This window comes from Lipotes vexillifer, unplaced genomic scaffold (assembly GCF_000442215.2).
Source record: "Lipotes vexillifer unplaced genomic scaffold, Lipotes_vexillifer_v1.1 scaffold382, whole genome shotgun sequence".
Lineage (NCBI taxonomy): Eukaryota > Metazoa > Chordata > Mammalia > Artiodactyla > Lipotidae > Lipotes > Lipotes vexillifer.
In genome coordinates, this window is record NW_006780611.1 from 238,041 (window position 1) to 260,336 (window position 22,296).

General features: G+C 50.4%; 3 protein-coding genes across 3 annotated transcripts in view; 2 read left to right on the plus strand and 1 right to left on the minus strand.

Annotated features, from left to right (window-relative positions):
• The window catches only part of SYCE3 (synaptonemal complex central element protein 3), a 13,269-nt gene extending 12,452 nt beyond the window's left edge, over nucleotides 1-817 (plus strand). The window contains exon 2 of the mRNA XM_007454079.1: nucleotides 618-817. Coding sequence (XP_007454141.1) covers nucleotides 618-817 — 200 coding nt within the window. The remainder of the gene's footprint in view (nucleotides 1-617) is intronic.
• Nucleotides 818-2,176: 1,359 nt separating this feature from the next.
• Nucleotides 2,177-4,041, minus strand: KLHDC7B (kelch domain containing 7B). Its single transcript, XM_007453878.1, has 2 exons — nucleotides 3,433-4,041; nucleotides 2,177-3,385 (listed from the first exon to the last, which is right to left on the minus strand). Exons 1-2 carry the CDS (start codon nucleotides 4,039-4,041, stop codon nucleotides 2,177-2,179), a joined length of 1,818 nt encoding a protein of 605 aa, XP_007453940.1.
• Nucleotides 4,042-21,464: 17,423 nt separating this feature from the next.
• The window catches only part of CIMAP1B (ciliary microtubule associated protein 1B), a 6,957-nt gene continuing 6,125 nt past the window's right edge, over nucleotides 21,465-22,296 (plus strand). The window contains exons 1-2 of the mRNA XM_007453879.1: nucleotides 21,465-21,590; nucleotides 21,679-21,882. Coding sequence (XP_007453941.1) covers nucleotides 21,482-21,590; nucleotides 21,679-21,882 — 313 coding nt within the window. The 5' untranslated portion in view covers nucleotides 21,465-21,481. The remainder of the gene's footprint in view (nucleotides 21,591-21,678; nucleotides 21,883-22,296) is intronic.

Consider the following 22,296-nt stretch of genomic DNA (forward strand, 5'->3'; position numbering starts at 1 on the left):
GGGAAAGAGCAAGAAAGGTGGTCAGTGCAGTGGTTAGAGCGGCACCAAAGGGCACCTAACGTGGAGCTCGGCAAACCGTCCCAGAAGGAGGGGCCCCTGGGCTGGCCTTATTGAAAGCAGAGAGGTGCCAAGGTGGAGGTAGGCAGGCATCCCAGGCCAATGAGCATGAGATAACCTGAGGCTCTAGCCTTGGAGGAGTGGGAGTGGTCAGCCCTACCTGAGTATGTGAGCTTGGGCATCTTGGGGGTCACCCGGCAACCACCAGCTGTGAACTGCAGATAGGTAAGGACCAGTGTTTACTCTCATTTTTCCTAACATTTCATGTCAGATTGGCCTCCAACCTTTTAGTGTTGTGGGCTGGTGTATCCAGCAGTTAAGACTTGTGTGAGATTAAGGAAGGTTCATTACTGCTTTGTGTAGAGAGGAGTTTTAATAGGGTTGTCATGAGCCCTATAACGCATGGCCGACCTGCTTTCTCTCCTTCGAGTAATTGGGTGACTCAGCACGTCCTGTCCCCAGGATGCTGGGCATGAGCGGAGGCACCCAGCCCTTGCTGGGGGGCTCCAGCGCTGCAGCAGCCCCCTGTGGCCTGACCAGAGCCTGTCCGGTTGTTGCAGTGCAGGCCACGTGGATGGCCTACGACATGGTGGTGATGCGCACCAACCCCACACTGGCGGAGTCCATGCGGCGGCTGGAGGACGCCTTCCTCAACTGCAAGGAGGAGGTGGAGAAGCACTGGCAGGAGCTGCTCGATGAGACCAGGCGAGCGCAGGAGGCCCGCCCGCCCCACGCGGCCCGAGCAGGCTTGGCAGAGTAGCAGCGGCCCCGGAGCAGGGCTGTGCACAGAGCTTGTTTCTCAGTAAACTTCTTTCCAAGCACAACCTAAGGACCCTTTCTGTCCCACCCAGCTGCATATCAAACCTTGTGGACAGCACGTGAGGAGGGCGAGATGCAGAGGCTCTCGATGATGTAGGCGCACTCAGGGCCAGCGGCGCCGAACTTCGAATAAAAAACAAAAAGGGAGCCAGACGGGGACACACCAGGCCAGAGGGTGGGACGGGCAGCAGTATTCAGTCAGATTTATTTACCTTCCTACAGTGAGTTCCAAAGCGAATAAGGGGGAACATTAGTTATTCAGTTGTGTATTTGGGGCACCAGGCTGGGCACTCTCGGGTGTGTCCTTATGTTCTCACAGCCCCGTTTCAGACAAGAAAAGCAATGTTAGATGTCTCTTCCAATCCACACAGCTAATAAGGGGCAGAACGAGGGCGAAACCCAGGCCTCACCTAGGAAGGGGGCTGGCGGGAAGTGGGGTGGGCTTCTCGAGGGGCTGAGCTGGCAGGACAGACCCCACCAGGCTGCAGAGGGGTATGAGCTGAGTGGTCCTGCACAGCCTGGGCTGGGGTCTGGGCAGGGGCTAGAGCCAGCAGGGCGCTTTCACAGACAAGGGTTCTAGGCCCTTGAGGTCAGTCAGACAAAAGAGGGCTTCAGAGCTGTTCCAGGGGAGAGCCAGCCAGGCTCCCAGAGGCCTCAGGACAGGTAGAAAGTCCCAGAGGCAAGGATGTTTTCCTGGGGACTTGTTTGCTCCCTGGTCCCCCTTCCCACCCACTTGAGGGCTCCTTGCCTGGCCTGGAGCCCCAGGGACAGACCCTAGGAAGCAGAATGTGTTCCCAGCCATCTCCTTCCTCGGCTCAGGGGTTGCCAGGCTCCTCAGTGGGCCAAGTCTTGGTGCCCAGGCACACGTCAGGCTCTCGGAGCCCAGGGAGTCCCACGGGCAGGTAATTCCCAGGCAGTGGGGCGGTGCTGTGGGAGAGGATCTCTGTCTGGAGGAGGGCGGGTGAGCCAGCAGAGGCCCTGGGTAACCAGAGAGGGAATTAAGTCCTAGAGGAAGGAAGCGGCTTGGGTGTGGTGGGAGGTAGGGTACCAGACTAGGGACACCCAGCGACCAGCTCCCAGGTGCGGGGAGCCTGGGCTCTGAGGGGAGGGGCTTAGGGGAGGGGAGCGGGTGGAAGGCGGAGTCAGGAGGCTTATTAGAACAGAAAAGGAAAGTTGTCCCGGGAACAACGGCAGAAAGTTCTGGATCACAGCCTTCTTCCTGTGCCCCTCCTGCCCTCAGACTCCGCCCCAGGGTCTCCCCGGAGAGCAGTGCTGAAGTCCCTGGTGTTCCAGCAGCCACTCAGAGGGCAGTCTGCAGCGGGTCCACGGGGGGCAGCGTCAGGATGAATGGGCAGAGGACCCCTTTGGCCCCCGGGGGAAAAGGCTGTAGCTCCTTGGCCTGGAACTGGGCGGTTCCCTCGGAGACCGTGAAGGTGGCTGTGACCTGGTGGTTGAGGCAGTAAATGGTGTTGCCCAGCACGGCGCAGCGGAGCGGGGCGGGGTCGGGCAGGGGCAGGGAGGCGGCCCGGCTCCAGGAGCTCGTCACGGTGTTGTAGCGCATCACCGCGGCGCCCACGCCCCGCAGCAGGTCGAAGCGGTACAGGAAGCCCCCCAGAGCCACAATGTCGCTGGAGCGCCGGTGGCTGGCACTGTAGGGGCGCTCGTCCCACGCGTCCTTCGCGGGGCTGTACCTGAGCAGGCGGTAGAACAGGTGGCCGCCGGTAACGTAAATGTCCCCCCGGCAGGCCACAGCTTCGTGAGCCACGGGGAAGCTGCCTGCAGGGAGGGGCGCGCAGGGGGCCCAGGCGTCCGCGCGCGGGTCGTAGCGCTCCATGCTGTACAGACACTCGCCCCCGATGGCGTAGAGCAGCCCGTCCAGCGCCACCAGTTTGAGCTGGGCACGCGCCTGCCGCATGGGCCGCACCTGGCTCCAGGTGTCGGTCAGAGGGTTGTAGCAGAAGACCTCGTTGGAGCAGACGGCCTCGGCGCCGGATCCGCGGATGCCCCCCGCCAGGAACAGATAGTTGTGTAGGGTGCAGAGGCCGCAGCCCCGGAGCGGGGCCTCCTGGGGCACCTGGGTCAGGGGCCGCCACGCGTTCTCCCGGGGGTGGAACACGTACAGGAACGTGCGGGGAGGCGGGGGCGCGGGCCGCACCGTGCAAGTTTCTTCCACCCCACGAGGGTCCCTTGTGAGCCCCGAGCGGCTCACCCGGTAGAGGCTGGGCAGCACGAGGACCCCCAGCACCGCCTGGCCCCGGCTGGTCCGAAGGCTCAGGATACGCTCCCGGTCAGCGCCACTCAGCTGCCGGTAGAGGCTCGGGTCTCCCAGCACGTGCAGCAGATTGTCACTCATCCAGGCATAGGTCTCCTGGGCCAGGCGGGGGTCTCCGTGCTGCTGGGCAAAGGCCAGTGCCTCCAGGCAGCTGCCCAGGTCCAGCCATCGCTGCAGAGCCGCTGCCGCCGAGGATCTGGGCTTCTGGGCCCCCTCCACCCCCCCCCAGCCCCCCCCATGCGCGAAAGACAACACAACATGGCGTAAACAGAGGAGACTTCCCGCCTCTGCAGAAACACCATGAGTTTTCGGGCCTCTTTCTGCTTCTCAGTGAGGACCTGCCCGCTGCCTGCAGGGCTGGGCCCCTCCCCGGGCTCCTGTCCTCGGCGCTGCCCTGGGGCCGCTGGGCTGGCCTCACGCTCAGAGCTCTGGGATATTTCGCACAAGCTGCGTTTCCGTGGCCGGGGGACAGGCTGTGAGTCCTGCCTTGTAACTGGGGAGGGTGCAGAGCCAGGCTGGGTCTGCTCCGGTGGCCATGAGGGGGCCCTGGGTTCTGCAGCTCCAGATGGCAGCGAGTCTGGATGTTTGTCCTCAATTCTCTCCCCTCTTGGGCCTGAGGGAGGGCCTGCGGTGGGAGCCTCGTTGGTCTCGGTGCTGCTCTGCTGTGGCCGAGCTCCAGCCTCAGCCAGGCCCCCTGTGCCTGCCCCTGTGACCAGTCCAGCCGAGCCATGCCTGTCCTCACGGCTGGGGACGGCCTCTTCAGGGGAAGAGCCAGACTCTCTGTTCTCAGAGGGTGTGGAAGTGCTGGGATCTCTGGGGCTCTCCAGAGCTGCCCTTGGGACAGTCCCTTGGGGCCTCTCTGGCCTGGGGAAGGGGTGACTCCTAAGAACCATCGAAATAAGGTTTCCCCAGCTAGTTGAGAACTGCCCCTCCTGACTGCCCTTGCAGAGAACCACACTGGGCTTCTGAGGTGCAAGCCTTGACCCACTAGCAGGCCCAGGGGCTACAGCTGTGACAGGGGATGGGCCTGGGGCAGGGGCTGCAGCTGTGACAGGGGATGGGCCTGGGGCAGGGGCTGCAGCTGTGACAGGGGATGGGCCTGGGGCAGGGGATGGGCCTGGGGCAGGGGCTGCAGCTGTGACAGGGGATGGGCCTGGGGCAGGGGCTGCAGCTGTGACAGGAGATGGGCCTGGGGCAAGGGCTGCAGCTGTGACAGGGGCTGGGCCTGGGGCAGGGGATGGCACTGCTTTGAGATTTTCATCCTCAGCAGGACCCTGGCCAACTCTGGGGGGCAAAGAGACTGACAGAGAGGAGTTCAGAAGAGTTGGGGCTACAGGTAAGAGACCTGGATGAGGATGTGCTGTGGGTGGGAGGGGTGTAGGGGTGTGTGAAGGGGACGTGAGAGAGGGGCTCAGGGAGGGCACGAGGCTGCGAACCTCTGCGGCTCGCTTCCCTCTGTCAGAGCCACCAGCCACCTGGCCTTGCAGGGATCCTCTCCCTTCTCTAACACTGTGGCCCCCTTGCTCCTGTGTCCCTTCAGGCCCTGAACTGAAGAATGGGTGGTCTCCAGAGCCGTTAGCCCCAGCCTCACCCGCAGTGCTGGCCTCTGTGGTCCCCTCCCCTTGGGACAAGAGTCGGTGTCCCCCCTGTGGCCCCTCTTGTGATAGGCTCATGGAGCCTGGGGCCTGGCTGAAGCTCCCAGTGACAAGGACCTCCCTCCTCACCTGGGGCCAGCCTTCCATGGAGGCTGGGGACCTCTGAGACTCCCTGGGGGCCTGGGTCCCAGCCTCCCTGCTCTCAGTAGCTTTGGCTCCTGAGTCCAGAGCTAGGACTGGGGCTGGTTGGGGGCTGCTCTTCCCAGGCCCCCTCTCTGAGACATCAATCGGGGGACTAGTCTTCAGGGTGTACGATGAGGGCAGCTCCTGGGGCAAAGGGAGTCCCTGGGAGCCTGCGGGGAGGCTGCTGGCTGCACCCACAGAATCCCACACACTCACCACAGTGCCCAGGGACAGGGGGTCCAGCCTTGGGGAGCAGCAGGTTCTCTCTCCTGAGCTGCGGTCCACCTGCCACCGGCGGCTGCCTGGGCCCCTCCCCAGTGAGCCAGGTGACGCCGCACCTTGCTGCCAGCGGCTGGTGTCCTGTTCCACCATGTGGACGAGGGCCTGGTGAGCTGGTGCCTTGGCGCGGATGCCTACTGCTTCTGCCTGCACCTCCGCTTCTCCGCCAGGACTCCGGGGGGTGAAGTGTATCAGGAGGGGGGCAGATGTCCCCTCTGCTTTGCTCTGACCCAGGAGAGCAGCACCTGGCCCGCGAGGCTCCCTTCCTTTTCCTCGGGGGGCTTCTGGAGTGGCATTACCACGCTGCTGTCCCCAGGCCCCTCCGCTGGCCACCTCACCAGGTGTCTTGAGTGGAGGTGTAGCTGTAGCAGCCAGACCTTCACCTCGCGGGGGCTCCCGATCCTGGGCCCCTGCTGCAGCTGGACTCCCCTGGCCACGTCCTGGAGGGCGTGGCTTCTCCTGCCCTGGGCTGTGTCCCTCGACACCACCACTGACCTTGGATTTCGGGGGCAGGGCTGGCCCAGGTCCTCCCACCTGTGAAGGTCGAGGGGCTGTGGATGCTGGACCTGCCGCCTCCTGGTCCTGCCCAGAGCCAAACCAGTGCAAAGCTAGCGCCGTGGCGGCCACCACAGCCAGCGCCAGCAGGGTCAGCACGACGCCATCCCAGTCTTCGTCCCCATCCCCGTCCCAGCCCCAGCCGGGGCTGTCAGCCTCCAAGACGCCCTGGGTCATGGTCTGGGCGGAGACCCAGCGTGAGGAGCTGGGCAGCAGGCTGGGAGCTATGTGCTGCGCACACCAGGTCCTGCTTCAGGCCTGGGTGCCACCTGGTGTCGCGCAGATGGCATCCGTGACGTGCCCCGCCCAGAGGGCTGCCCAGTTAAGGTGGCCCTGTGCCGGGGCCAGTGCGCCGCCCAACCTGGGAGGGGTGGGTCTCTGTGTCTGCACCCGGGCTTGGGTGTTGTTAGGAGGGCCTGGCTGGAGGTATCAGGAGACAGCATAACCCACGGCAACTCCAGGAGCTCAGGGGCCTCCGCAGGCCCCTGCCCAGCTCCTGCCCCTTCCCTTTTTCCATAGGTTCCAATGGCAAATGGCAGCGTTCCTCAGCACTATTCTGGCATCCCAGCCGACCCACTTCTGCCTAAGAGACCCTCACACCCCCAAACTCATCCCACACCCCCGCATCCCTCCTCTGAGCTCGGGGCCAGCCTCAGGGGGCTCTGGCGGGGAAGAGTTACCCACAGGAAGATGTTATCTGTAGCTGCAGCAACACGATGAGGCCCTGATGAAATTACCAGAAACCAGAGAAGACTATTCCACTCTTGGCCAGGGTGGGGGGGGGGTCTCCCTGAGGAGGGGGACCATGGGGGCGGGGGTCCTGACCCTAAACACTGCCCAGCACACAGATGGGCGGCCGGGAAGGTGCACAGGTGTGAAGCAGAGGCTGGCGCTTCTCCCTCCCAGACACACAGGTGCCTGGGGGGGCCGAGGCCGACTCTCCCTTCCCCTCCTCCAGCAGCCTCTGGACTCTCCGTACCCTGAGTTCAGCAGAGATGGGATGGTTGTCAAAAGGAATTTTTAAGCTATCACTAGTAAAGAGTGAACAAAGTAAAGAAAATCCAAAAGTTGTGTTTTCCTCTTTATTGGCCTGGTTTATCACAATCTTCTAGAGCCCTTGGGCCTCCCTCTGGGCCATCCTGACTGCCGAACGCCACTCTTACGCAGTGGAGAACCCTGAGCCCCCGCCAGCTCCATCTCCCGTCACCACTCAGCCCTGGGAGACTTCACAAACCCTCCTCTGGCCCCGGGGCTCTATCAGTCTGACTTCTGGTGCCTCATCTTAGGCCTCAGCCTTCCCTCGTCCACCCCCTCCCTCCTCGCCAGGACTCAGGCCCCTCACAGGCCAGCGTGTAGGTGCCCTGCAGCACTCGGCTTCTCAGGGGACAAGCCTTGTCTCCTCCATCTGCTTCTCACTTAAGCCGAGGAGTAAGTGTCAGGACAGGTGCCATGTGGGACCGAGACATGAAAAAGAGCCTGGAGCTCCTGGGACAAAGGCAGGGCCCCCACGACATGTACTTGTTCCTTCTTCAGGGACAGAGGACTCTCCCTGACTCAGGCAGCGAGATGGCCAAGGCATGTCCCTGGCACCCGGCCTGGGTTCTGCTGAGCCTCAGGTATCTCACCCACCTGTCCCCTCCCAGCCTCCCCCCTCCCTGAGCGTATTAAGTGACAGTAAGAGGAAGGATGGAAGGGGGCCCTGTCTTAAGGTGGACCTCAAGCTGGTGGCAGCCTTTCTGGATGCCGCCCTTATTCTCTGCCCTGGTCCCAGGCTCTGCCTCTTGGTTAAGTTTGGGGTCCAACAACCTTGAGACGATGGAGATGACACCATCGTCTGCACCTCTGTATCGGCCATGTGGTGTCCACCACTCATCTCCACCCAGCACCTGAAGACCCCTGTTGTCGGTCTGAGCACCAGGCTGCGGCCAGAGAACACGTGTCCACTAGGGGTACCTTAGGACACCAACTTCACAAGGTGCTGAGGACCATGACAGGTCCTAGAGACACAGGGGACCAAGGAAGGGTCTAGTCCCCTCCTCTGTGGAAAGGAAACACCTGACTTTGTCAAAACCCTTGACTTTGTCAAGGGCAAACCCTGCCCTTCGTGGAGCAGCTCCCTACTGGGAAGGTGACCGGAGACATGTTACCACCCAAAATAGTGGGAGTTTTGCCCTCTTTCCATAGAGAGTAAAAATGTGGCACTGCTGCAAAGGTGACAGAACTTCAGAAGCACACAGGATCACCCACAGAAATTGTGAAACATGAGTAATGGTTCTGGTTGTGCAATGATGGCATAAATAGCACAGATTCCCATTGAGGTAAAAATAAAGATCAAAAATATGGGTCCCAGGAAAGTCTGACCTGTAGCAGCCTCCTCAGAGCTCCATTTCCAGTTGCCTGCTGAGGCAGGACCCCTGTCCCAGTCCCTCCAAGGAATAGAGGGACTTGGGCCTATGGACCCAGAGATCCTGTTTCCTCAGAGACAACACAAGCAAAACAGGAATGGAGGCAGTCACCTGCTTGCCAGCAACCATGACCAATGCAGCTGGGGGCCCGGGAGGTGGGGAAATCCATCCACATGAGCTGATCCACTGCAGCACCCACAGGAAGACCCCCACTAACTGGTCACCAAGCCCCAACTACGCTAGCTCCCATGGTGCCTTTCTGAAACACTTGGTGGAGGAAAAGCCTAGTGTGATGAAGACATGATTCCACATGGAGAGCTAAATACAAATGGACAGCTAATATAAATAAGATGGTAGAGGGGCTTCCCTGGTGGCACAGTGGTTGGGAGTCTGCCTGCCGATGCAGGGGATGCGGGTTCGTGCCCCAGTCTGGGACGATCCCACATGCCGCGGAGCGGCTGGGCCCATGAGCCATGGCCGCTGAGCCTGCGTGTCCGGAGCCTGTGCCCCGCAGCGGGAGAGGCCACAGCAGTGAGAGGCCCGCGCACTGCAAAAATAAAAAAAAAAAAGATGGTAGAGAGCTGCAAACTCCACTAAATGTAGGGTTTTTCTATTATTGGAATTTTTTAAAGGCAAGAAAGATTGCATAATCAAAAATGATATAAAACAAAGAATACTATATAATCATGTTTATGTTAAAAGTATATATGTACTTTTATATATGTATAAATAAATCTAGAATAATGTTTAAGCCTTAGAAAATATAAATCTCACATTTAATAGTTATATAGTTATACCCAACAGGGGATACCTTTTAAGGAATCCATCTGAGGTGGGGAAAGGTTTATGCAGAAAAAAGTTATTTAAAAAAGACAAACAGGGCTTCCCTGATGGCGCAGTGGTTGAGAATCTGCCTGCCAATGCAGGGGATACAGGTTCGAGCCCTGGTCTGGGAAGATCCCACATGCCACGGAGCAACTGGGCCCGTGAGCCACAACTACTGAGCCTGCGCGTCTGGAGCCTGTGCTCCACAACAAGAGAGGCCGCGACAGTGAGAGGCCCGCGCACCGCGATGAAGAGTGGCCCCCACTTGCCACAACTAGAGAAAGCACTCGCGCAGAAACGAAGACCCAACACAGCCAAAAAATAAATAAATAAATTTATAAAAAAATAAATAAATAAATAAATAAATAAATTTAAAAAAAAGACAAACAGGGCTTCCCTGGTGGCACAATGATTGAGAATCCGCCTGCCAATGCAGGGGACACGGGTTCGATCCCTGGTCCAGGAAGATCCCACATGCCGCGGAGCAACTAAGCCCGTGAGCCACAACTACTGAGCCTGCGCTCTAGAGCCCGAGAGCCACAACTGCTGAGCCCGCGTGCCGCAACTACTGAAGCCCGTGCGCCTGCAGCCTGTGCTCTGCAACAAGAGAAGCCACGGCGATGAGAAGCCCATGCACTGCAACGAAGAGTAGCCCCCGCTCACCGCAGCTAGAGAAAGCCCAGGCTTAGCAACGGAGACCCAACGCAGCCAAAAATAAATAAATAAATAAATAAATAATTTTTTTAAAAAGACAAACAATACAATGTGATTTATAATGGAAAAAATTAAAACACATAAGCATTCAACAATATGGGAATGATGAAGAGAACATGTGTTTCCACACGAATTTAAAATTTTTTTGTTCTAGTTCTGCAAAAAAAAATGCCATTGGTAATGTGATAGGGACTGCATTGAATCTGCAGGCTGCCTTGGGTAGTGTGGTCATTTTCACAGTATTAATTCTTCCAATCCAAGAACACAGTATATCTTTCCGTCTGTTTCTGTCAACTTCAGTTTCTTTCATCAGTGTCTTATAGTTTTCATAGTACAGTCTTTTGCCTCCTCAGGGAGGTTTATTCCTAGGTATTTTATTCTCTTTGATGCAATGGTGAATGGGACTGTTTCCTTAATTTCTCTTTCTGATAGTTCGTTGTTAGTGTATAGACGTGCAACAGACATTGGTCAGCACGGCCGTCATCAAAAAGTCTACAAGTAATAAATGCTGAAGAGGGAGTGGAGAAAAGGGAACCCTCCTGCACTGTGGGTGGGAATGTAAATTGGTGCAGCCACTGTGGAAAACAGTACGGAAGTTCCTTAAAAAACTAAAAATAGAACTATCATATGATCCTGCAATCCCACTCCTGGGCATATATCTGGAGAAAACTCTATTTCAAAAAGACACATGCACCCTAGTGTTCATAGCAGCAGTATTTACAATAGCCAAGACATGGAAGCAAACTAAATGTCCATCGACAGAGGAATGGGTAAAGAAGATGTGGTATATTTATGCAATGGAATATTACCCAGCCATAAAAACGAATGAAATAATGCCACTTGCAGCAACATGGATGGACCTAGGGAATTCCCTGGTGGTCCAGTGATTAGTACCCAGCGCTTTCACTGCATGGCCCCAGGTTCAATCCCTGGTCGGGGAACGGGGATCCTGCAAGCCGCACAACTTGGCCAAAAAAAAAACCCAAAACAAAACAAACATGGATGGACCTAGAGATTATAATACTAAGCGAAGTAAGCCAGACAGAGAAAGACAAATATCAAATGATATTGCTTATATGTGGAGCATATAAGCATATGATATTGCTTAAAAAAAAAAAAGATAACAAATAAATTTACACACAAAACAGAAATAGATTCACAGACATAGAAAACAAATTTTTGGTTACCAAAAAGGGGGGGGGAGTATTATGAGTTTGGGATTAACATAAACACACTGCTATATACAAAATAGACAAACAACAAGGACCTACTGTATAGCAGAGGGAGCTGTACTTAATATTGTGTAATACCCTATAAGGGAAAAGAATCTAAAAAAAAATATGTATATGTATAACTGAATCACCTTGCTGTACACCTGAAACTAACCCAGCATTGTAAATCAGCTGCACTCCAATTTCAAAAAAAGAAAAAAAGAAAGCAGTGAGGTGCCACTTCACGTCCACTAGGATGGCTGTAAATTTAAAAGATAGAGGGACTTCTCTGGAGGTCCAGTGGTTAAGATTCCATGCTTCCACTGCAGGGATCACCGGTTGGATCCCTGCTTAGGGATCCCACATGCCGTATGGCATGGCTATAGCAGATGTACAAAACATAATGAGAAAGGAATATAAACACTAAAGAAAGCCATCAAACCTCAAGGGAACCGAGCAAGAGAAAAAGAAAGAAACAGAGGGCTTCCCTGATGGCACAGTGGTTAAGAATCCGCCTGCTAATGCAGGGGACACGGGTTCGAGCCCTGGTCCGGGAAGATCCCACATGCCGCGGAGCAACTAAGCCCACGTGCCACAACTACTGAGCCTGCGTGCCACAACTACTGAGCCTGCACGCCTAGAGCCTGTGCTCCGCAACAAGAGAAGCCACGACAATGAGAAGCCCGCGCACCACAACAAAGAGTAGCCCCCACTCGCCGCAACTAAAGAAAGCTCACGCGCAGCAACAAAGACCCAACACAGCCAAAAATAAATAAATTAATTAAATGTATTTTTTAAAAAAGAAAGGAACAGAGAACTATAAAAGCAGCCAGAAAACAACTAACAAAATTTTTAAATGCTTATGAAACTTACTACAAAATATGATATTAATGCAAAGCTAAAATTTGGGCTTCTCTTTGTTAAATGGTATACTGGTTTTAGAAATTAAACTGGTCATTTATCTGGAATATAGTACGTATTACTTAAATATATTGTGTTTTTAATGAAAAAAATAAAATAAAATAAAAGGTAGAAAATAAGTAAATTGGTGAGGATGTATAAAAACTAGAATTCTCATATATTGCTGGTGGGAATGTAAAACTGTGCAACCACTGTGGAAAACAATTCGGCAAAAAGCTAAACAAGAAATTACCACATGATCCAGCAATTTTAGGTATAGACCTAAGAGAATTAAAAACAGGTACTTAAACAAGTGTATGTACATAGATGTCCATAGCAGCACAATTCCAAACAGCCAAAAGGAAGAAACAGCCCAATGTCTATCAACAGATGGATAAACAAATTGTGATCTGTACATACACTGGATCAGCCATCAAAGGAAGGAAAGAAATCTTGACACGGACTATGACATGAATGAACCTTGCAAACATTATGCTCAGTGAAATAAGCCAGACAGACACAAAAGGACAAATATCGCACGATTTCACTTATATGACGCACCTAGAGTAGTCAGATTCATAGAGACAGAGAGTAGAGTAGAGGTTGCTAAGGGCTGGGGGAGGGGAGGCGAGTTATTGTTCAACAGGGACAGAGTTCATCTCGGCAATGATGAAAGTTTTGGGTACAGATCGTGGTGAAGGGTATACAGCATTGTGAATGTATTTAATGCCACTGAATTGTCCCCTTAAAAATGGCTAAAATGATAAATATTAACACCCAGTCCCCAAACTGTCATTTTTCTGCAGCACAGGCCAGTTGTCGATGTTCTGAAGACACCATGTAAGATCCCACCAGCGAGGGTGACTGGGAGCGCTCATCACATTATACATTTGTAGGTTCCTCAAGAGGGACTAGGCATGTCTAGTTTCTCCAAGAAATGAGAAATGAATCAAAGACTGTCCAAGCCCAAGAACAGCCCTCAGGAGTGTGCCTACCGAGAACTAAGGCTGAATATGACGGTCCTGGCAGCAGGACACCAGCATCAGGCCTTGATGTCTCCGGGACGAAGTGCCCAGTCCAGACGGGTCGGTTCTCAGTTAAGACGCCTGAAAAGGGAAGCAACGTCTAGATTCACGACCAACAACTGAGAAATCCCATTAAGAATCAACAGGCTAATTGTTAACATCAACCAATATTTAATAAATAAACAAGTAATCAAGAAGTAACAGTTGAGAAAACAAAATTATTTTTTATTTAGAAGCATTGAGTGCAGAGACGGAGGAGTGTGCTTCCCGTGACACTGATTATAATGTCGAAGGGAAAAGTCATACCACATGGATTTGTTTTTAAATTTGTGACAAATAAGAACAAAGTAAATCGGAAAAGAAAAAAAAAAAACCCTAAATTTCCTCCTTGCCAAATATTACAAAAAATTTCCCCAATGATAAGTCCTGAACAATAATTAGACAAACTGAGCAATGGGGTGAGGGGGCATGGTGAGTACAGAGTGCCCACTGGAGGTGAGTGCTGAGCATGGGGTCCTCCAAAATAATGACTGGGGTTTACAGAGGTGCCTCAGAAATAGTGTTCAAATATAAGCTTGATGAGGACTTCCCTGGTGGTGCAGTGGTTAAGAATCCGCCTGCCAATGCAAGGCACACGGGTCGATCCCTGGTCTGGGAAGATCCCATATGCCAAGGAGCAACTAAGCCCATGCACCACAACTTCTGAGCCTGTGCTCTAGAGACTGTGCTCCGCAACAAGAGAAGCCACCACAGTGAGAAGCCCATGCACTGAAACGAAGACCTAACGCAGCCAAAAATAAAAAATAAATAAAATAAAATAAATTTATTAAAAAATATATATAACCTCTACGATGTAAAATTTTAAGTAGCTATTTGAAGACTAGATTTTTTTTTAAAATAAATTTATTTATTTATTTATTTTTGGCTGTGTTGGGTCTTTGTTGCTGCACATGGGCTTTCTCTAGTTGCGGGGATCGGGGGCTACTCTTTGTTGCGCTGGGTGGGCTTCTCATTGTCGTGGCTTCTCTTGTTGCGGAGCACAGGCTCTAGGCGCGCGGGCTTCAGTAGTTGTGGCACGTGGGCTCAGTAGTTGTGGCTTGTGAGCTCTAGAGCTCAGGCTCAGTAGTTGTGGCGCACGGGCTTAGTTGCTCTGCGGCATGTAGGATCTTCCTGGGCCAGGGCTTGAACCCACGTCCGTTGCACTGGCGGGCAGATTCTTAACCACTGTGCCACCAGGGAAGTCCCTGAAGACTAGTTTATACTTGGGACTTCCCTGGTGGTCCAGTGGTTAAGACTACGTGCCGCCAATGCAGGGGGTGTGGGTTCGATCCCTGGTGAGGGAACTAAGATCCCACATGCCACACAGTGTAGTCAGAAAAAAAAAAAAAAACAAAACAAAACAAACAAACAAACAAAAAAATATATATATATATATTACAACTCAACATCAAAAAAAAACAAACAGGGCTTCCCTGGTGGCACAGTGGTTGAGAGTCCGCCTGCTGATGCAGGGGATGTGGGTTCGTGCCCCGGGTACGGGAAGATCCCACATGCCGTGGAGCAGCTGGGCCCGTGAGCCACGGCTGCTGAGCCTGCGCGTCTGGAGCCTGTGCTCTGCAATGGGAGAGGCCACAGCAGTGAGAGGCCCACGTACCGCAAAAAAAATGGGCAGGAAAATACTGAACCACTATGCTGTACACATGAAACTGTACAGCAGTACAGCAGTATTATATTACAATATAATATTGTAAATCAACTATATTTTCATTTTAAAAAAATGAAAAGAAAGGATTCCCTGGTGGTCCTATGGTTAAGAATCTGCCTTGCAATGCATCGGGGAACTAAGATCCCACAGGCCACAAGGCAACTAAGCCTGAGTGCCACAACTAGAGAGAAGCCCACGACAACAACGAAGAGCCCTTGCGCTGCAACAAAAGATCCTGCGTGCCGCAACTAATACCTGACGCAGCCAATAAATAACTATTTTTTAAATAAAAAAATAAAAATTAAAAAAGAAATGAAAAAATGTGCAAAAGTACTGAATAAACATTTTTCCAAAAAAAAGACATATGATGGCCAACAGGCACCTGAAAAGACACTCAACATGATTAATCATCAGGGAAATGAAAATCAAAACCACACTATCACCTCACACCTGTCAGAAGGACTATTATCAAAAAGACAACAGTTATAAAGCAGAAACTAACACACCATTGTAAAGCAATTATACTCCAATAAAGATGTCAAAAAAAAGACAAGAAATAACAAGTGTTGGTGAGGGTGTGGAGGAAATGGAACCCTCATGCACTACTGGTGGGAATGTAAACTGGCACAGCCAGTATAGAAAACAGTATGGAGCTTCCTCGAGAAATTAAAAATAGAACATATGATGCAGGAATTACACTTGGGGGTATCTTTCAGAGGGAAACAAAATACTTTTATTTATTTAAACATTTAAATTGAAGCATAGATGTATACTTTAGCACGTCTGTGTGCAGGCGGCACTTATGTCTTCTCATCATTTTTAATTTGGGAGTTTAGCTGTCTTCCTCATGAGCAGTCCCATTTCATTAGCCTCAAGAAACTGGCCTTCCTCAGCTTCTCAAGAATATTAAACAGAGACCCAACAGCTTCCTGAAATGCGCTCTCAGCCTTCACAGTGCCCCTACCCTTTGTTTTCCTTCTACCTCAGTGGTTGCTGGCTTTAAAAGAGAATTTGTTAATTTCTAAGTATTTAACCCTTTTAAAAAAACATTTTAGAGATAGCCTCATCCACCAGAGGGCAGACAGCAGAGGCAAGAAGAACCACAGTCCTGCAGCCTGTAGAACAGAAACCACATTCACAGAAAGACAGACAAGATGAAAAGGCAGAGGGCTATGTACCAGATGAAGGACCGAGATAAAACCCCAGAAAAACAACTAAATGAAGTGGAGATGGGCAACCTTCCAGAAAAAGAATTCAGAATAATGATAGTGAAGATGATCCAGGACCTCGGAAAAAGAATGGAGCCAAAGATCGAGAAGATGCAAGAAATGTTTAACAAAGACCTGGAAGAAGTAAAGAACAAACAAACAGAGATGAACAACACAATAAATGAAATGAAAACTACACTAGAAGGAATCAATAGCAGAATAACTGAGGCAGAAAAATGGATAAGTGAACTGGAAGACAGAATGGTGGAATTCACTGCCGTGGAACAGAATGAAGAAAAAAGAATGCAAAGAAATGAAGACAGCCTAAGAGACCTCTGGGACAACATTAAATGCAACAACATTCGCATTATAGGGGTCCCCGAAGGAGAAGAGAGAGAGAAAGGAACCGAGAAAATATTTGAAGAGATTTTAGTCAAAAACTTCCCTAACATGGGAAAGAAAATAGCCACCCAGGTCCAGGAAGCACAGAGAGTCCCATACAGGATAAACCCAAGGAGAAACACACCAAGACACATAGTAATCAAACTGGCAAAAATTAAAGACAAAGAAAAATTATTGAAAGCAGCAAGGGAAAAACGACAAATAACATACAAGGGAACTCCCATAAGGTTAACAGCTGATTTCTCAGGGGAAACTCTACAAGCCAGAAGGGAGTGGCATGATATACTTAAAGTGATGAAAGGGAAGAACCTACAACCAAGATCACTCTACCTGGCAAGGATCTCATTCAGATTCAAGGGAGAAATCAAAAGCTTTACAGACAAGCAAGAACTAAGAGAATTCAGCACCACCAAACCAGCTCCACAACAAATGCTAAAGGAACTTCTCTAAGTGAGAAACACAAGAGAAGAAAAGGACTTACAAAAACAAACCCAAAACAATTAAGAAAATGGTAATAGGAACATACATATCGATAATTACCTTAAAGGTGAATGGATTAAATGCTCCAACCAAAAGACACAGGCTTGCTGAATGGATACAAAAACAAGACCCATATATATGCTGTCTACAAGAGACCCACTTCAGACCGAGGGACACATACAGACTGAAAGTGAGGGGACAGAAAAAGATATTCCATGCAAATGGAAATCAAAAGAAAGTGGGAGTAGCAATACTCATATCAGATAAAATAGACTTTAAAATAAAAAATGTTACAAGAGACAAGGAAGGGCACTACATAATGATCTAGGGATCAAACCAAGAAGATATAACAATTATAAATATATATGCCCCCAACATAGGAGCACCTCAATACATAAGGCAACTCCTAACAGCTATAAAAGAGGAAATCGACAGTAACATAATAATAGTGGAGGACTTTAACACCTCACTTACACCAATGCACAGATCATCCAAACAGAAAATTAATAAGGAAACACAAGCTTTAAATGACACAAGACCAGATAGATTTCATAGATATTTATAGGACATTCCATCCAAAAACAGCAGATTACACTTTCTTCTCAAGTGTGCATGGAACATTCTCCAGGATAGATCACATCTTGGGTCACAAATCAATCCTCAGTAAATTTAAGAAAACTGAAATCATATCAAGCATCTTTTCTGACCACAACGCTATGAGATTAGAAATGAATTACAGGGAAAAAAACGTAAAAAACACAAACACATTGAGGTTAAACAATACGTTACTAAATAACCAAGAGATCACTGGAGAAATCAAACAGGAAATTAAAAAATACCTGGAGACAAATGACAATGAAAACACGACGATCCAAAACCTATGGGATGCAGCAAAAGCAGTTCTAAGAGGGAAGTTTATAGCTACACAAGCCTACCTCAAGAAACAAGAAAAATCTCAAGTAAACAATCTAACATTACACCTAAAGGAACTAGAGAAAGAAGAACAAACAAAACCCAAAGTTAGCAGAAGGAAAGAAATCATAAAGATCAGAGCAGAAATAAATGAAATAGAAACAAAGAAAACAATAGCAAAGATCAATAAAACTAAAAGCTGGTTTTGTGAGAAGATAAACAAAACTGATAAACCATTAGTCAGACTCATCGAGAAAAAGAGGGAGAGGACTCAAATCAATAAAATTAGAAACGAAAACGGAGAAGTTACAACAGACACTGCAGAAATGCAAAGAATCCTAAGAGACTATACAAGCAAAGCTATGCCAACAAAATGGACAACCTGGAAGAAATGGACAAATTCTTAGAAAGGTATAACCTCTCGAGACTGAACCAGGAAGAAATAGAAAATATGAAGAGACCAATCACAAGTAATGAAATTGAAACTGTGATTAAAAATCTTCCAACAGGGGCTTCCCTGGTGGCACAGTGGCTGAGAGTCCGCCTGCCGATGCAGGGGACATGTATTCGTGCCCCGGTCCAGGAGGATCCCACGTGCCACGGAGCAGCTAGGCCCATGAGCCATGGCCGCTGAGCCTGCGCGTCCGGAGCCTGTGCTCCACAATGGGAGAGGCCACAACAGTGAGAGGCCCGCATACTGCAAAAAAAAAACAAAAGTCCAGGACCAGATGGCTTCACAGGTGAATTCTATCAAACATTTAGAGAAGAGCTAACACCCATCCTTCTCAAACTCTTCCAAAAATTTTCAGAGGAAGGAACACTCCAAAACTCATTCTATGAGGCCACCATCACCCTGATACCAAAACCAGACAAAGATACTACAAAAAAAGAAAATTACAGACCAATATCACTTGATGAATATAGATGCAAAACTCCTCAACAAAATACTAGCAAACAGAATCCAACAACACATTAAAAGGTTCATACACCATGATCAAGTGGGATTTACCCCAGGGATGCAAGGATTCTTCAATATATGCACTCAATCAACGTGATACACCATATTAACAAATTGAAGAATAAAAACCATATGATCATCTCAACAGATGCAGAAAAAGCTTTTGACAAAATTCAACACCTATTTATGATAAAAACTCTCCGGAAAGTAGGCATAGAGGGAACCTACCTCAACATCATAAAGGCCATATACGACAAACCCACAGCAAACATCATTCTCAATGGTGACAAACTGAAAGCATTTCCTCTAAGATCAGGAACAAGACAAGGATGTCCACTCTCACCACTAGTATTCAACATAGCTTTGGAAGTCCTAGCCACGGCAATCAGAGAAGAAAAAGAAATAAAAGGAATAGAAATTGGAAAAGAAGAAGTAAAACTGTCACTGTCTGAAGATTACATGACACTATACATATAGAATCCTAAAGATGCCACCAGAAAACTACTGGAGCTAATCAATGAATTTGGTAAAGTTGAAGGATACAAAATTAATGCACAGAAATCTCTTGCATTCCTATATACTAATGATGAAAAATCTGAAAGAGAAATTAAGGAAACACTCCCATTTACCATTGCAACAAAAAGAATAAAATACCTAGGAATAAACCTACCTAGGGAGACAAAAGACCTGTATGCAGAAAACTATAAGACACTGATGAAAGAAATTAAAGATGATACCAACAGATGGAGAGATATACCATGTTCTTGGATTGGAAGAATCAATATTGTGAAAATGACTATACTACCCAAAGCAATCTACAGATTCAATGCAATACTTATCAAATTACCAATGGCATTTTTTACGGAACTAGTACCCAGTGAAACTTAAAAGCGTTTGCACAGCAAAGGCAACCATAAACAAGACGAAAAGACAACCCTCAGAATGGGAGAAAATATTTGCAAACGAATCAACGGACAAAGGATTAATCTCCGAAATATATAAACAGCTTGTGCAGCTCAATATTAAAAAAACAAACAACCCAATCCAAAAATGGGCAGAAGACCTAAATAGACATTTCTCCAAAGAAGACATATAGATGGCCAAGAAGCACATGAAAAGCTGCTCAACATCACTAATTATTAGAGAAATGCAAATCAAAACTACAATGAGGTATCACCTCATACCAGTTAGAATGGGCATCATCAGAAAATCTACAAACAACCAATGCTGGAGAGGGTGTGGAGAAAAAGGAACCCTCTTGCACTGTTGGTGGGAAGGTAAATTGGTACAGCCACTATGGAGAACAGTACGGAGATTCCTTAAAAAACTAAAAGTAGAATTACCATATGACCCAGCAATCCCACTACTGGGCATATACCCTGAGAAAACCATAATTCAAAAAGACACATGCACCCCAATATTCATTGCAGCACTATTTACAATAGCCAGGTCATGGAAGCAACCTAAATGCTCATCGACAGACGAATGGATAAAGATGTGGTACATACATACAATGGAATATTAGCCATAAAAAGGAACGAAATTGGGTCGTTTGTAGAGAAGTGGATGAATCTAGAGACTGTCATACAGAGTGAAGTAAATCAGAAAGAGAAAATCAAATATCGTATATTAATGCATATATGTGGAACCTAGAAAAATGGTACAGATGAACCGGTTTGCAGGGCAGAAATAGAGACACAGACGTAGAGAACAAACGTATGGACACCAAGGGGGGAAAGCAGCGGTGGGGTGGGGTGGTGGTGGGATGAATCGGGAGATTGGGATTGACATGTATACACTGATGTGTATAAAATGGATGACTAATAAGAACCTGCTGCATAAAAAAATAAATAAAATTCAAAAAAAAACACATTTTACTGTTGGCTAAGAATGATTTTGAATTGTGATCAATCATGTATCCTATTATATCTCTTTATTCGACTCGCATGGGCTTCTTTTTAAAATTGAAGTCGAGTTGAGTTACAATGTTGTGTCAATCTCTGCTGTGCAGCAGTGACTCAGTTACACACACATAGACACTTTTTTTTCATATTCTTTTCCATTATGGTTTATCACAGGATATTGAATGTAGTTCCCGGTGCTATACAGTAGAACCTTGTTGTTTATCCATCCTATATATAATAGTTTACATCTGCTAATTGTATGGACGTTTTTGTGGCCCAGTACATGATTATTTTCTGCAAGTATTCCATGGGTTTAAATAGATGCAAAGTTATCTCCCCTACACATAACAATTAAATTAAGCTTGATTTCTTTATTCTCGCACTTGTTTTTTGTCTGCATATCTGTCCATCTCTGGAATGGGTGTATTGAAGCCTGGGGAAGGGTGAGGACAGAGTTCTGGTCTGTGGCACAGCCTGCAGGACGCCTGCCATTGCCATGGACTCCAAGGAGGAGAGGCGGGGGGAGGGGAGGGGCGGAGCCAGGTGGGACGGTCCGTCTGGTTGCCTGGAGGCGCGACCTGGACACAATGGGGTCTGGGAGCCGGGCCGGGCAGGCGCAGAAATCCAGACACCCAACCCTACCTTCCCAGCCAGGAGACACAGGAGCAGGTCAGTGCATCAACTTCGGGGGCCACCCTCCGGCACCAGGTCCCCCACGCCGCTCCCTCGCCCCGGTATCCTCCCCCAAATATCCCTAAAATATCCCAGTTCTCCAGAACCCCGGGGAATTCCTCTCCCGCAGTGTTGAGTCCAAACTTGGAGCGCGCACCTACACCTCCACTGAGCTCATTTTGGGGGTGGGGGACAAGAGACGGCCTCGAAGCTCTGTCCCTGACCCGCGCCCCTCTGGAGCTGGGAAAGCTACCGTTTGTTTCCCTGGTACTTGGGATAGGCGCGGGCCCCGTCCCGGAGTGCGGCCTGTCTGGAGGGGATAGGGAGTGCGGCCTCGCGAGTCAGGGTGGGGGGGCCGGGGCCGCCACCTTGTGTCCGCAGCAAGCGCTCCCACCGTACCATGGGCTCGGAAGTCTGGGTCGGCCCGTGGCGGCCGCACCGGCCCCGCGGCCCCATCGCAGCGCTCTACAGCGGCCCGGGGCCCAAGTACAAGCTGCCAGCCAGCACCGGTACCAGCGGCGGGGCCGGGGGAGGGGGGCACACAGGGGCTAACCCTAACCCTAACCCTAACCCTGGTGATGCTGGGGCGCCCCGCAGGTTACATCCTGCACGACCCGTCGCGGCCCCGCGCCCCCGCCTTCACCTTCGGCGCACGCCTCCCCACGCAGCAGACTTTGTGCGGCCCCGGGCCAGGTCACCTGGTGCCCGCTCGCATGACCGTGCGCGGCCGCGACGGCGCCCCCGCCTACTCCATCTTCGGCCGCCCGCGCCACGCGGCGCCCTTCCTCACTCCCGGACCGGGTCAGGACCCTGGGACCCCGGCCTCCCCAACGCCGAGCCGCCTCCAGGGACGCCCACTCGGGAACCCCCCCCCCCCCCCCCCCGCCAGCCTAGACCCTAACAACATCCTTCCTCGTTCGGAAATGAGGATGCCACCGAAAGCAGGATGGCTCCAGACCCCCAGGGAGGGCCACCGGCACACCCGCATCTCCCTCGAGCTTTTAAGTTCTCTGAGTTGCCGGTGAGGCCGGCACAACAGAGAGGCGAGGTCGCTCTGGGCAGGACCAGACACAGAGGAGACCCCTGAGGCCAGAAGGCAGACTGTCTGCGGAAGAGCCGACATCCCTCCCAGGGCGCCAGGCCCGGAGAAGGAGGCGGGAGGACCCAAGCTCATCCGGACACGGAGGAGGGGGGCGGGCTGGGCACTCAGTGCCC